At 33.9% G+C, this 16,994-nt stretch overlaps 1 protein-coding gene across 1 annotated transcript in view; it reads right to left on the bottom strand.

Moving 5' to 3' along the window:
• Positions 1-16,664, bottom strand: part of LOC114325589 (aldo-keto reductase family 1 member B1) — a 50,330-nt gene extending 33,666 nt beyond the window's left edge. The window contains exons 1-2 of the mRNA XM_028273688.2: positions 16,436-16,664; positions 773-1,117 (exon numbers count right to left, since the gene is read on the bottom strand). Coding sequence (XP_028129489.1) covers positions 773-1,117; positions 16,436-16,564 — 474 coding nt within the window. The 5' untranslated portion in view covers positions 16,565-16,664. The remainder of the gene's footprint in view (positions 1-772; positions 1,118-16,435) is intronic.
• Between the last annotated feature and the right edge of the window lie 330 nt (positions 16,665-16,994).

Below are 16,994 nucleotides of genomic sequence, written 5' to 3'. Positions count from 1 at the left end.
TCTATTTTCAACAACTCTCAATAAATATATTAGCTATTTTCGAGGTGGACATTTTTTACACACCCTTGGGCGTACATGGAACCTAAAAAAGGTGGGGCGTTTAAGGGTTAAATAGGCAGGGTGTTAATATTTGGTTTAGAGTTGTGACTGCATAGCTCCACTGAAGACGCATATATGCAGAAATAGCTATCTGGAGATGGTGGTCCAGCTCTGAATTAAATAAAAACAAAAACTGCCTTTACCTTTTTCCCAAATTATTTTAATTCAAAAGAAGTTTTTTATCAAATTTTAGTGTAGAAAACGTTAAAATACCGTTTTTTACATTTTCGTCCATTCTCAAATGGCTTTCGATTTGGCTGATATCCAAACACAGATATCCAAAATACAGTTCAAACAAATCGGAGACCCAAACTTTTTGTCTGAGTGATTTGACATGGAATGTACCCTTTAATGCCAATAAAAATTGATAAAAATTGACATTTATTATAAATTTTTAAAATTCGTTATTTATGTTGTTCTGAAGCTATTTTCTTGTGGCATTTTTGTAATTGACTATTTTTAATGAGTCAGATTAAATAAATTATTAGAAGAATTTTTTACTAAGCAAAAACATTTTTGTTTAATTCATTAATATTTTTTTGTATTTTGACAGCGGCATCCGATTTGGACGTCGAAACGTTAATAAAATAATTTTTAAGTAAAATTGTGGCTTATTTTCCATTAAAAATTCGTTATTTATATTTATTTAATACAGTTCATATACTTTACTTACTTTCCAAACAGATATAATGTCAGTTGGTTGTACGACTTCCTTATTTTGATCATTTAGCTTTGTCGCAACTGGAAAATGAGCCAAATACAAATCTACATAGTCAAGCTGCAATTTTTGTAAAGACGTATTTAGAGCTTTTTCTACTTGGTCTGGGAAAAAGTCAAAACGTCCTAGTTTCGTGGTGATGAAAAGATCTTCTCTTTTAACTTTTCCAGATGAAATCCACTCGTTAAGTACTTTACCTATTATATGTTCGTTTCTATAAACAGCTGCTGTGTCGATATGGCGGTAACCGATTTCCAGTGCCTTATTAATAGCATTTGTTAGTTCTTCTTCCTGTGTTACCTAAAAATAAAAAAATAATATAATTTTAAGGCAATTTTTGTCGGCCTCGAGAGCTGGGGATGAAATATATAGCTCGCTTCTTAATCCCGGGAACGTTAACCTCATACGAAGAAGTCCAGAGGAGTTAAATCGGAGGATCTGGCTGACCATTCAGTAAAGCCTCTTCGTGCAACCCATTGCCTATGTGACCAAACCTTAAGGTATCGCAAGTATCACTTTACGTTATCATCTTCTGAGTACAGATGGACGATGGCGCAGTAATCGGAAAAAACGATTGTTGGAAATGGAAAATTAAATTAAAAATGGAAAGTCCTCACTTAAATGGAAAAGTTTACTTAACTTTTTTTGGTTTTAGGACCTAATATTCACAACTCAATAGGTCATAACGCTCGAGTGACTGCAAATTTAGCATACTTTCCCCCCTACTATAAAAAACATCCATTCGATAAAAACATAAATATTAAACAGAAAATGTGGATTACTATTTAATTTCCCAGTCATAGGAATGGTTTTTCAGTGCTGGGTTAACCTATTTATTTCTCGGTCACCGAAATATTCATGGTTAATCAGTTTTTCAGTACTAGGTTAGAGTTTAAACTCGTTTAAGTTAACCAAGATTTTAACCGATCCTCGTTAGATGGTTTAACTTCGAATTTTGTGGTTACGCTTGCGCATGGATGCAGTGAATGCATCAGATGTTTATTTTGAGTACCTGTCGGCTGTCAGACAGAAGAGATTAGTTTGGATTTGGATTAGTTGGGTTATGGTATTTTGATTTTATCGCGGGAAGTATTCTACCTCCTTATTATTATAAGGAAATTATAATATATTTTTATCTAAATTATAAATTTTATTATCGTTATTATATAGGAAGGAATTATAAGGAAATATAATATAATTGTAACAGGTACCTATGTTTACACATCTGTAACAGGATTTAATGCATGATTCTTGTAGTATTTTAAAAAGATAATTTTATATTTGTCTATACAGCAAAATAATTATTTACCAAACAGTTTGACTCCTTATTTCCTGGTCATTCTGTTCAAATAGTGATAACACCGTGGTCTTTGACAAACGAAATCGGCAAAAAATCTAAATCGTCCCAGTAATTGTAATGCTCTTCTGTTATGAAACCGAGGTAAACGTTATGAACTACATAAAGATTCCGAACTGGATATTGCATTATTAATTTTTTTTAATTTGGTTATGAAATTGTTTTTTTATTTATTTTTCTGTCAAATTGATCATTATTTCTCGAATTGGCGATTCGGATTAAAGTGATACAGTAGCGATCAACAGGTAGCAAAAACGCGTTCCAAGATTGCGGCTGTAATTTTGAATATTTTTTCGAGATATTTGGCACACATATTTGTAATATAATAAAGAATGGCGGTACAGAGCCCAATTTGAAAAATATATTAATATGTGGAAATTATTCTGTAATTAAATACAATATTTAAAAACGAGCCTGTACCGCCATTAAGAAGAACAAAAAAATACATTTTCTTCAAATAAACTTTTTTATCCGATGCCTAGATTTTGTGTCATTTTGGAACTACAAAATTTTTTTATTTCATTATTCCAAAATGACACAAAATCATCGGATAAAAAAGTTTATTTGAAGAAAGTGTATTTTTTTGCTCTTCTTAATGGCGGTACAGGCTCGTTTTTTGAATATTGTATTTAATTACAGAGTAATTTCCACATATTAATATATTTTTCAAATTGGGCTCTGTACCGCCATTCTTTATTACATTACGAATACGTGTGCCAAACATCTCGAAAAAATATTCAAAATTACAGCAGCAATCTTGGAACGCGTTTTCGCTACCTGTTGATCGCTACTGTTTCCTCTTAAGATCGCAGCGCCAATGTGGTATCAAATTGAACCGAGCTAAGGGGCCATTGTGAAGTGTGAAGTTAGTCGTATTGATGAAAGTGGAGAAACTACCGGCGCCGCGTCCCATTGTTTACATACTGTATGTTGTATTTGGTTGTATGTTTAGTTTTGTGTTTTAGTTTTGTTCGTTTATCTGTGTTTTTTTTTTAAATTTAATTATATTTTGTACACAAAACACAATTAACTTTTAACGCGAAACAACAAATAACGTAACAACAAACAAAATAAATAACAACAAACGAGTAAAATACAGCAGCAATTAAACGTGATTAAACCATAAACAAACAAATTCTCCCAACCTAAACAATATGCCGGATGCCATGCCTTCAACCGTCAACGTGAAAGAAAATAAATAATGGCCCCTTAGCTCGGTTACTGCAATATCCTCCAGAGGACGTATTGCTTAGGACGAGATGCCAATTGCACATGTGCAAGTACAGTCACTGCTGCCAACAGAAGGAAAAAGTGGTTAACTAACCGAGATTTTTTCAACTTTGTTTAAAGCACTGAAAAACGCTATGAGGGTTGAAATATTGGTTAAAATTTAAACTAGGTTAGCTAACCAAAATTTTAACCGGTCACTGAAAAACTGGGCCATAATCAGACACAAATATAGTCACCTATCTCGATCATTTATACTTATATTCTGTACCAAGTGTATTTTGTAGGGATAAAATTTGTAATTTCGGAGTACTCTTAGGCAATTTGTTAAGTACTTGAAGTAGGTACCAAAGTCATGACCATAGATATATTGAGTATTATAAATCTATGGTCATGACCTAAAAAACATAACCTAAAATTGCTACTTCTGCCGCTTTACAGCTGCTAACATGACCTAAAATTGATACATCTGACACTTCAGTCTTAAGTTATTTTTGACATTCCCGTTTTTTATCAGCTACTAAATCCGTTTCATAAAATTTTTTAGCTAGTTTTAATACTTTTGGTGGAAGTAAAAGGATAATGTTTTACAAAAGCCTCAAGAGTAGAAGTACTGCAAAAGTATCTGGTAAAGGGACTCCTAGGAACGAAGAAGGTTCTCTTAGTAGTAGAATGATGAAGTGCAACAGAAGGTTAGAAAGAAGAAAGAGGTATAACATATTATGAAAATACAAAAAGGGCAAGATAAGGATACACACAAGGTAGCAAAGAGGAAAATAAAGGGAGCTGGTAGCTATTGTTCACGAAAGATTATCTGAAGAGCTGTATGAAGATTTGGAAATATTCGAGGAGGTTATAGAGCATTGCTAAAGCAAGGGACAAATCATCAAAGGACTTGACTCACGTGAGGCAGATTAAGATTGCAGATAAAAGAGTGTTAATATTCGATATTTAAATAAAGCAAATATGGTATGAGTATTTTAGAATGTTGCTAAATGGATAAAAACAGATGAAAGAATGCAGCACCCCAAATAAGCATAATGTGAAATGGGTTTGAAATGAATGAAGAATATCAGATTTATGCTTTAAAATGCAATTTGTCTTGAATTTTTTATTTTCTTAATAACCCCCTCCGTGGCTCAGCGGTAAGAGCGTCTACCTTTGGATCGAAAGGTCTGAATGGTCGTGAGTTCGAATCTCACCAGGGTCAGAAATTTTTCGTTTATTATAAATTAGTAAATGAAAATAGTTTCTGTCCTTGTGGGATCGGTACTCACCGGAGGGACCGCAGACGTTCGGATACAGTTAGTGTCTCTTTGCAAGGAAAATCACGTCGACTTTGCAAAGTAACAAGACACGTACTCAACACACACACACTACACATGACACTAAGTACCTCATGTTGTGACTGGCTGGTTGACATAAAGTCCATGCCATTAAAAAAATATTTTCTTAATGTTCTGAAACTGTCTTGGCATATTCAGAACCTCAACAACAACTAGCGGTGAAAGAGCAGGGAACTAGAAGTGAAAGGCAGAATTTACAAAACAGTCATCATACTAATAATGACATACTCGGCAGAAACACGACCTAATACAGAAAGGATAATAAATAAGAATGTTACACACAGCAGAGATGAAAATACTGCGAAAAATCGATGGTAAGACACTGGGATAGAGCTAGAAGTGCAGATATACGACGGAGATGCAAGGTGGACAACATTAATAACTGGGTGAAAAACAAAAGAGTAGAATGGAATGACCACATAAGTAAAATGACAACAAATAGAGAAGTGTGGACGGCGAGAGGCGGTTCCCCAATAGAAAGACGATCAGTGGGAAGACCACGAAAAAGATGGAATGACAACTTACTGGAGACACATTGAAAAACAGACAGAGTCATGTCTACATAAAAAGAAGAAGAAGAAGAAGAACAACAACAACTAGCGGTTATGGACATATTTCCCAACACATCTTCTCATTAATCTTTTAAAAAGGATTTTTGGAGTGGAAATCTAAACGTCAAGAATTTTGTAGGTAAAACGTAATTGTCATTACAATCAACCTGTAAGTAAAACAAACAATAATAGATGAAAAAATCAACATAAAAAAAGCCCCTGGATTTGACCTAATCTCTGGCAAGATTTTAAAAGAAGTCTCGGATAAGTGCATAAAACTAATCACCTTTATATTTAATGCAATTCTGCGCCTAAAGTACTTCCCTAGTTCATGGAAAGTGGCACAAATCCTAATGATCCTTAAACCAGGAAAAAGACCGGAAAATGCATCTTCATACCGGCCTATAAGCCTTTTGCCTATGATTAGCAAAGTCTTTGAAAAAATGTACGTAAAAAGGTTGAAAACGATAATAGACGAAAATAAAATAATTCCAGAACACCAATTCGGTTTCCGAGACAAACACGGAACCATAGAACAAGTGCATAGGCTAGTCAACCAAATAAACAAGGATTTTAACTCCAAAAGATACTGTTCTGCTGCTTTCCTTGACATATCTCAGGCTTTTGACAAGGTATGGCACATAGGGCTACAAATAAAATTAAAGAAGCTCCTACCGTATCCTCACTTCCAGCTCTTAAAATCCTACATAGAAAATAGACACTTCCTTGTGAAGCACGGTACCGAGCACACCAAGATATACCCCATTCACTCAGGCATCCCACAAGGCAGCGTTCTCGGCCCAATTCTGTATCTTTTATACACAGCGGTCATTCCAACATCTAGTACAACTACAGTTGCAACGTATGCAGACGACACTGCTATCCTGGCATCCCACACAGATCCAACAACAGCATCAAGGAATCTTCAATCAAACCTAAATAGAATTCAGCAATGGATGAAAGTATGGCGCATCAAATCTAATGGAACTAAATCATTACATGTAACATTCACGCTACGCAGAGAAACATGCCCCCCTGTATATATTGATAATTGTCTAATTCCTCAATCCGAGGACGTCAAATATCTTGGCATGCACTTGGACCGCCGCCTTCGAAATATGTATTGGCTCATTGGACGCAATTCCAAACTATCTCTGGATAACAAAATTTTACTCTACAAGTCCATCCTCAAGCCCATATGGACTTATGGGATTCAGCTATGGGGCACTGCTAGCGTCTCCAGTACAAACATCTTACAGAGATTTCAAAACAAGGTGCTGCGTTCCATAGTCAATGCGCCATACTATGTATCCAACGAGGTGATTCAACACGACATCCCCCTAGAATCCGTGAAAGAAGCCATACAACGTTTTAGTGTTAAATACTTTGAACGAGTGTTAGTGCATCCTAATGCGTTTGCCAGACAATTAAATGTGCGGGACGTCTTTGAAGTGCGTAGACTAAAACGGCAACTGCCGTCCGACTTAACCAACTGAACGTAATCAAAAGTGTATTCAGACTGATAAAATTTTAGTTTTAGAATTGTAAAGAGGTTACTCACTGGAGTAACTCTCTACATGTCTATATTTTTTACCATAACAAATGCTTAATGCCCAATGGGCAGATTGTTGTACTCAATGGAGTTAATAAAAAAAAATCAACCTGTGGCTAATCCCCCAAGCGGGGATTTTTGCAGTTACTCGAGCGCGTCAGATTATCATATGGGGAGAAACCTGGTGCCTTGCAGATGTACCTCTACCATATATTGGCTCTTAACACAGGGGAGTTCCTTATCCTTAAAAATACTCGAAATTGTCAGATTAACATAAAGTAAGTTAAGGATATGCAAAACAGTGTAGATTTAAAAAATCTGACGATTTGAGCGGGGCGTAAGGAAATGGGCGAGTTAAATAGTTTCACAAAAAAAGCGAATAATTCGCGAAATGAATGTTAGATCGAATACATGGGCACTCAGTAAGAAAGAAGTCCCTGGTGAATATGTAAAGATTGTGAGGGATATGTATGAGGCAGTAAGGACTAGTGTTAGGACAGGTGTGGGAGAGACTGATAAATTTCATGTGAAAGTAGGATTGCACCAAGGCTCTGTGTTTAGTCCGTATTTATTCTCATTAGTTTTGGACCAGGTAACAGCGAATCTACAGGGTAACATTCCATGGTGCTTAATGTATGCTGATGATGTCGTGTTAGTAGGAAATAGTGAAAGAGACTTAGAACAAAAACTGGAACAGTGGAGACAAGCTCTGGAGGAAAAAGGTTTAAAACTTAGTAGGACAAAAACAGATCGTTTGGAATGTTCATTTAAAGATGGAGTTACTACAAATAAAATGGTATCGTTGGATGGTGAACTGATTGTAAAAAGCAATAGTTTTAAGTACATGGGATCGGTATTACAGAGTAATGGAGAAATAGATCGAGATGCATGCTGTAGAATTAGGGCTGGATGGATGAAGTGGAAAGAAGCGAGTGGTGTGTTGTGTGACAGAAAAATTCCAATGAAGCTGATGGGAAAATTCTATAAAACAGTCATAAGACCGGCTATGATGTACGGAACTGAATGTTGGGCAGTGAAGAAAAAAGAGGAACAACGAATGCATGTGGCGAAAATAAGAATGCTTAGATGGATGAGTGGAGTGACAAAAAAGAATAAAATTAGAAATGAGTATATTAGGGGAAGTCTAGGTGTGGCACCAATTGATGCCAAAATGAGAGAGCATAGGTAAAGATGGTTTGGTCATGTTCAACGTCGAGACGTTAATCACCCGATACGAAGAATAGCTGAAGTGCAGATTCCTGAAAGGAGTAGGAGAGGAAGACCAAAGAAGACCTGGGGGAGACGATAAGGCAGGACATGGTGGTAAAGGGGATTGACATTGATATGACCCAAGATAGAATTGTGTGGAGAAATGCAATTAGGGAAGCCGACCCCGCATAGGCATAAGGCAAAGAGAATGATGATGAATGTTAGATCGAAAAACTAAAAAATACGTGTTCAGTATTTTTCAAAAATCTATCGAATGATACCAAACATGACCCCCACGGAGAGGAATGGGAGGTAAGTTTAAAATTTTAAATACAAATCCCGCGATATTTCGAAAATAAACATTAGATCGAAAAACTGCAAAATACACTTAATCAATATTTTTGAAAAATCTATCGAATGGTACCAAACACGACCCCTACGGAGGTAGGGTTGGGGGATTACTTTAAAATCTTAAATAGGAGCCACACATTTTTATTCCAGATTTGGATTCTTTACGTAAAAATAAGCAACTTTTATTCGAAACATTTTTCAAATTATGGATAGATGGCGCTATAATGGGAAAAAACGATTGTTGGAAATGGAAAATTAAATTAAAAATAGAAAGTCCCCACTAAAATAGAAAACTTTACTTAAATTTTTTTGATTTTAGTACCTACTCTTCAAAACCCAATAGGTCCCCAAAACGCTCGAGTGACTGCACATTTAGCATACTTCGCTCTCCTACTATAAGATTTAATTTATATTTTCTTTTGCCATTTTGATGTAACGTATTTTTTTCTTCTAATAATTCGTACAGCTAATCCAAAATTAAGTGTAATCAAAAGTTTATTTTAATTCAAATTTTTTAAGTCAACTTATCGGTTGATAAGTTGACTTTTCACAATATCTTCACTAATGCTATTATTATTTTGTTTATTTTTCATATCATACTTCTTAATTAGAAACTAAATAATACTTTCAATATACATGCACACTCAGCCATCATATTATATTTATTTCATTTGCACTGATAGTATTTCAAAAGGATTGTTATAAAACGAATTGATCTTTATAAGGTCATCACCTGATCTTTTTATGGTGAGTAGATACATAGTTTTCGTTATTATCCAAACAAGATAAAATTTTGATTTTATTTGTGGGATTAAACTAAATTTTATCGTAAAATTAAACTTATATCGCACCTTGAAAACCATAGGGCAGTAACTGCAAAAATCATAATATTGAGTTATGAGCATTTTAAGTTTTTGTAAAGTTAATTTTATTTACTGTAATTCCAAAAATTAAGCTGCAAACCTGGTATTTGGCACAATTGTCTTTAATTTTACATATTTTTATATGAATTAAAAAGTACGTAAAATTTCCCCCAGGAAATAGGTATTTTAGCACATACGGCCATATGGTTTTAAAAAATATATCAATTTTCGCACATGATACAGTAAAAATTCATATAAAATAACAGTTTTTTTTATTGATTGTACTTATTTATTACAAATTTTTTGTGTTAACACTTAATCAAAGTCTTGCATATTATAATCTGTCGCTTATATAATGTCTGTCGGTTATAATTCGCTTTTCTTTTGGGATAAACCCATCTGCAGTACGACGTTGTACCTATATCAATTTGTTATAGTCTTGTCGCTTATTTCCAGTGTTGCAATCAAATCTCTATGCAGCACTCTATGTTTTGTTGCATTCAAAGGATGTTTCCTTAGTAGATCTTGCTTTCATTTTACGAGCGTGGGTCACATTTTGCACATATTGCCATATAGATCTGGGGTTTTGTTCCAATTTTAGAACCGTAGAGCATCAACTACTGCAGATAATGCCTGATGGTATAAAAAGAAGAATCGATTTTTGACAAAAGCCATAGAGATGTATCTTTCTGGTGCCGAACTTAAATTTTTTTGCAGACGCTGCTATATAGCATTAAAAAATAGATTTTTTTTTCCTATTAGACTGCATTCAAAGGTCATTTCTTGAAAAAATTGCTGATATTGCCATATGGTTTTCAAGGTGCGATATGTTTAGGTACATGCTGAATAACTAATAGAACAAACATTAGGTGTCTTAATGTCATCCCCTCTTCCAGAACACACACATAGGATGCCAAGAGAAACTTCAGAGTTAATGCGAAAAAGAAGAGTTACGCTATAACAACCACAAAAACAGGAAACACTCAAGGAAAAGAAAGTTGAGCAGCAAGCAGCTAAGACCAATGAGAAGCCCAGTGACCATTTTGATATCTTTTTTACTCATTTTGAGAAGTATTGCTTACGATATTTTTATGAGCCGTTTTGCTTGCCTTTGTCCCGGTGTGATAGACCAATATAGTTGTAGTTGATTGAGTTCGGACAGGTCCGGATTTCATTTCTGGTGTGGATTTTCGACAGTTCACACAAGAGATCTCTACCTTGGAATGGGGCATTAGCACCTTCTTTTGCGAGACTGTCATTTTCCTTATTTCCTGTAATTCATTTGTGCCCTGACAACCATACCAGAGTTACTTTGTTGCGTCCCGCCAGCTCCTTGAGGGATCGTTTACACTCCCATACCAACTTTGACTCACAAGTAAATGACTTTAGTTATTATTATAATTAGGAATTAATGAACCCTTAATGAAATTTTACAGGTAATCAAACTAACTAAAGAAGAAGGTCTAGGTTGGGATGCATATTGCATATTGAAACATACAGTATCTATGAGCCTTAAGAGAAAAGTGTATGACAAACGCGTACTTTCACTTAGAACATAAGAATGGGAATTGAAGATAACCTAGAGAAAATATCAAGGATAAAATGAAGAGTAGTGATATATAATGGGCCAAGTGACAAAAATACACAATCGAGAAAAATGAGAAAACGGAACAGTATACTTACTGGCGGACGCGATTTGTTGAATTTATTTAGAGCTGTTTCCAATGCAACTGTCACTTGGCCCATAATACAGATTAACGGCATTGTTGCATAGACCATTATAATGGAAAAAACAGAAATATTGATTTTTTGTCACTTGGCCCGTTATATATATCCACTCTTTAAATGGAGATTTTCAGGATATATAGCACGGTTCAGGGATGCCACATGGATTAGTAGGCCAGAAACCAAAGCTTTTCACCTCGCAATTTTTACAGAATGTATCGATTTGCTTAGAATTTGAGAATAAGTAGTGGACAGTCCTAGGATTAAAATCTATATGATTCCGAAAGGCGTTATTATTATGGGGGTGGTTACCATCTCGGGGGGTGGAAATTATTTATTATATTTGGACTGCAAAAGTTGATAAAAACATTCATTCTAAGCAAAAAATGTTGTATACATTTTTTTGATAAAATTAATAGTTTTTGATTTATTCGCTATCGAATGTGTTAGTTTTGTATAGAAAAAATCAATGTTTTTCCATATACCTACTCATTTACGATTCACTCAATTTTTGCCGTAGAAAATTTTTTTTCAAACCAAGTTCTTGGGAATTAAATTCTATACCTACAAACCTACAATTTTATAGTGAAACATTTTTTTGTTTCTCTGATGCTAATCTTTCTATTCTGAAGAAAAAAGCATTTTCTAACAAACTACAAAAATTCGTTATTCGCTTTTAACTCCAGTTTTTTTAAAACTAATCATTCTAAGCCACTTCTAGAATCTATTAATAATATACAAATAAATAAGAATGAATAAGGTCAATGACTAAAAACACCTTCACATTATTATGCTTCCAATTGGATTTCTCCTTTTTCTTTTTCAAAAAAAGATATTGATTTTTTAACAGTAACTTTTTTATTTTTTATCTTAGAAAGTTTGGTAAAAAATAATTTTGTAGGTTTTTACAAGATCTATAAGCCTATTAATAATAAATATTTTTAAAATCCTCAGTCGCAAAAAGAGGCGACTTTGAAAGGGTTGGTAAAGGTGGTTTTAGCATGTTATTACAAGTTTTAATTGTCAATAGCTCACTCAATATCTACCGTAGAAAAAATTTTTGTAAACCAGGTTCTTGCGAATTAAATAAGCTACAATTTTATATTTAAACATTCTTTCGCATCTCTGATGGCATTCTGAATAAAATGCCATTTTTTTCAAACTACAAAAATTCGTTATTCGATTTTAACTCCATTTTTTTTAAACTAATCATTCTAAGTCGGTCAAACTTCTACAACCTATTAATAATACATAAATAAAAAAGACCAAATAAGCTCAATGACTAATTTTAATTAAGGTGGTGATTAGGGGGTTGCTTACAATGACTTAATTTTTGAGCTAGAGCCTTTTTTATTTCTGGAGATAGATATTTTTAAGTAATTTAAATTAGTTTGAACAAGTTGTCCTCGAAAAATACATAGTTTTTCCTTTTTTAACTTTGAAACTACAATATTTAGCATTTGACGAAGAAGAGTCAACATATAATAAAGTGTAGCTCGATTACTATGGTCTTAAAGAAAATTAAAAAAAAAACGGTTTTGTTTATTTTATCAAAATGTACATTTAAAGTAAAGTTGTTTTGATAAAACGAAAACTTTTGGAGTTATTCGCAGAAAACTTACTAAAAACATTGATTTTTTCGATATAAAACTTTCGATAGCGAATAAATTGAAAACTATCAATTTTATCAAAAAAATGTATGGAACGTTTTTTGCTTAGAATGAACGTTTTTCCCAACTTTTGCGACCAAAATATAATGAAAAATTTACACACCCGAGTTGGGGGCAACCACCCCCATGGTAAAAGCGCCTTTCGGCATGATATTGATTTTGATCCTTGGACTATCCACTACTTATTTCCAAATTTTCAAGCAAATCGACCGATTCTGTAAAAATTAAAGACATTGTTGCGATGGGAAGACGACATTCGGAGAATAGAGCATAACTGGGGCATATGGAGGAGTCTTATGTCCACCAACAGATGCAAGAAGCTAGATTATGATCATAATGTTAAGCTCCTTTAAAGACAATTTTTGGAAAACTAAAATGAATTCTAAAATTTGCATTGTCTTTTTAGTATAACATTTTAATTACAACTGTAAACACACAAACAAGTCTACCAAATGAGTTACTAAAGTAAAGCCAAAAAATATTATAGCTGACAAAGTTAAAAAAAAGTACCTAACTACATAAAAATTGGAAAATCCTGTAAAAATAACTCAAAGTTAATGATATTCACAAACGTGTTAAATAGGACCTCAGTAATTATAGAAGCTTATCAAGAAGAATTTTAAGCATTGTCGCCTTTATAGTGAACCTAGTATTGGTAGGTCCATCAAAATAAACAGGCAGCGGTGGTTGAGCCACTTAGAGAGAATGAACGAGATAGAGCCGTCAAAACACATTTATAACCAAAGACCGGATGGAGTAAGGAAAAGAGGCAGGCCCAGATCACGATTAAAGGACCAGGTGGACGATGATTTTGAGTGTTAAGAGTACGAACTTCGCCAGTCAATGGGAGCAAGAATAGGATATTACCCCCAAATTATATCCTACTGTATGGATTTTAATGAAATTTTGGGCCTAGCCTCTACTTATCTCTTAATTCAAAGTCTACCCTATGCCGATGTGTGCTTTTATCTTGGGGGTAGTTGCCACCCCTTCTTAGGGGTGGAAAATTTTTTGGTTAAAATTACCACGGAATTCGCTAGAGAACCTAATTCTAAGCAAAAACTGTTTTATAATTTTTTTTAAACTAAATACTTTTTGAGATATTCGTGGTTGAAAATTGAGTGAGAGAGAATGAACGAGATAGAGCCGTCAAAACACATTTATAATCAAAGACCGGATGGAGTAAGGATAAGAGGCAGGCCCAGAGCACGACTAAAGGACCAGGTGGACGATGATTTTGTGTGTTAAGAGTACGAACTTCGCCAGTCAATGGGAGCAAGAATAGGATATTACCCCCCAATTATATCCTACTGCATGGATTTTAATGAAATTTTGGGCCTAGCCTCTACTTATCTCTTAACTCAAAGTCTACCCTATGCCGATGTGTGCTTTTATCATGGGGGTAGTTGCCACCCCTTCTTAGGGGTGGAAAATTTTTTGGTTAAAATTACCACGGAATTCGCTAGAGAACCTAATTCTAAGCAAAAACTGTTTTATAATTTTTTTTTAAACTAAATACTTTTTGAGATATTCGTGGTTGAAAATTGAGTGAGAGAGAATGAACGAGATAGAGCCGTCAAAACACATTTATAATCAAAGACCGGATGGAGTAAGGATAAGAGGCAGGCCCAGAGCACGACTAAAGGACCAGGTGGACGATGATTTTGTGTGTTAAGAGTACGAACTTCGCCAGTCAATGGGAGCAAGAATAGGATATTACCCCCCAATTATATCCTACTGCATGGATTTTAATGAAATTTTGGGCCTAGCCTCTACTTATCTCTTAACTCAAAGTCTACCCTATGCCGATGTGTGCTTTTATCATGGGGGTAGTTGCCACCCCTTCTTAGGGGTGGAAAATTTTTTGGTTAAAATTACCACGGAATTCGCTAGAGAACCTAATTCTAAGCAAAAACTGTTTTATAATTTTTTTTTAAACTAAATACTTTTTGGGATATTCGTGGTTGAAAATTGACCATTTTCATTGAAACATAATACCTTTTCGAACGGTTTTTGGGAATACCTTAAAAACTTTGCATCTAACTAAAAAAACTATATTAAAAATTTTTGTAGGCTATAAAAAACAAAGAGACACTTGCTCTTCTAAAAAGAGATAAGGTAAGTGAAAATAGTTTGTATTTAGTACATTCTCAAATTGGTGTATTCAACTTGAAATAACAGAGAAACGGTCGATTTTAGGTGTATAATGCCACTAATACCTTTTGTAGTGCTTGAAAAGACCTTTAAAGTGAGCTATATTAAAGGTCCATTACATTAAAACTAAGCGAAATATGCTGTAAATAAAATTGATAACCAAAATCCCCCCAAAAAAATTTAACTCCCATCCACCAAAATGTAAATGCATCGTTTTCCTTCCACAATACCTTTTATTATAGTATTATTTCTATGTTCAAAATGTTGGACGGGTTTAAAATGAATGGTTTTTGAAAAAAAAAGATCAAATTATATAGCGCATTTTTTAATTTTCTTAAAAATCTTCCTTTTTCTCCATGTAACTTGAAAATGATAAGAGATACAGTAATTAAAAATAAAAAGGAAATTTTTATCTGAAAAATCCCTACATTTTTGTGTGGTATTTTTTTTCCGCATCTCTTATCTTTTTCGAGTTACATGGAAGAAAAAGAAGATTTTTAAGAAAATTTAAAAATGCGCTCAATAATTTGATCTTATTTTTTTCAAAATCCTTTCATTTTAATCCAGTCCAACTTTTTGAACATAGAAATAACACTACAATAAAAAGTATTGTAAAAGGAAGACGATGTATTTAAATTCTGATGGATGAGGGGTTAAATATACTTCTCATTTCTTCTTAAAATTCATTATTCATCAATTCTTTGCAGAATATCTCGCTTATTTTGAATGTAATCGACGTTCAGTATTGCTCATTTTAAAGGTCTTTTCAAGCACTACAAAAGTTATTAGTATCATTATACACCTAAAATCGACAGTTTCTCTGTTATTTCAAGTTGAAAAGCAAAAAGCTCTGTTATGCAGCAATAAAACAAACTCTTCTTACCTACCATATCCCTCGTTGTATTTTAACTAGAAGATATATGAAGGGACGAATGTCTTTGTTTTTTTTTATAACCTACAGAAATATTTTATTTAGTTTTTTTATTAGATGCATAGTTTTTAAGGTATTCTCAAATATCCGTCCGAAAAGGTGTCATTTTTCAATGAAAATGGCCAATTTTCAACCACGAATAACTCAAAAAGTACTGAGTTTTTAAAAAATAATTATAGAACAGTTTTTGCTTAAAAGTAGGTTTTCTAGCCTCTTCCGTAGCTATTTTAACCAAAACATTTTTCACCCACGAGAAGGGGTGGGAACCACCCCCAAGATAAAAGCGCACATCGGCATAGGGTAGACTTTATTTCTTGAGCTATTCCCTCCTTACTGTAAAAATATCAAGTAGATCGATGTAGTAGAATGGAATTCGGAGCCAAATATCCTCATTGACTGGCAGAGAACCAAAGCAAAGGATAGGAAGGAATGAAAGCTGATTCTAGAACAGGTCCAGACTCATCAGGAATTATAGAGCCGCTGATGATGATGATGCATTATAGAGGCATAAAACCATCAGACAACGCACTGACGATTACAACAAAAGCATTTACTAATTTAGCAGCTAAAAATGTTTTACAGAATTATTATGATACAAAGAATCGCTAAATATCCATTTTTTAAATACACATTTAACCTTAACTGTCTTTTTTAAATTCTTAAGATTTTTTGTGATACTTACTGTGTACGTTCCAAGTCCTAACACAGGCATTTTGTATCCTCCACTGTTCACATATTCCATTGTCCTTATTTTTGTTATACATAATGTTAAATAAATAAAAAGCATAAAATTCAAGAATAGTGGCTTCATTTTGAACGTCGATGTTGAATAAGCGACAGTCCGGATAAAACTAAAATCAACAACAACAACCTTACTCGCGAGGCCTGCAAGATGCAATGATAATGAATAAATTATTGAGGATTGGTCGAGGTTAGACGAAGTAAGTTGATTTAAAAATAAAGAAATTGCTGTTAGCCTAGTCAAATGAAATAAAATCAAAATGTAATTCTGTACACATTGTAGAGGTTGTAACAAATTTTATATCACAGTTTAGGAAAAAACAAAAGAGATTTTCAAGAAAGTATCTGGTTTATACAGGGTGTCCAGAAACTCTACCGACAAACCTAGGCAGGAGACTCCTCAGCTAATTTTAAGACAATTTAACCCAATTTACTTCGAAAAACGAAAATTGGTACGCATATTTAACTTCCAGGGATAAATCGATTCCATCTATTGCCAA

The sequence above is a fragment of the Diabrotica virgifera genome, chromosome 7 (genome assembly GCF_917563875.1).
Source record: "Diabrotica virgifera virgifera chromosome 7, PGI_DIABVI_V3a".
Classification (NCBI taxonomy): Eukaryota; Metazoa; Arthropoda; class Insecta; order Coleoptera; family Chrysomelidae; genus Diabrotica; species Diabrotica virgifera.
The sequence above is the reverse complement of the archived record's forward strand: the minus strand, read 5'-3'. Positions and strand labels throughout refer to the sequence as shown.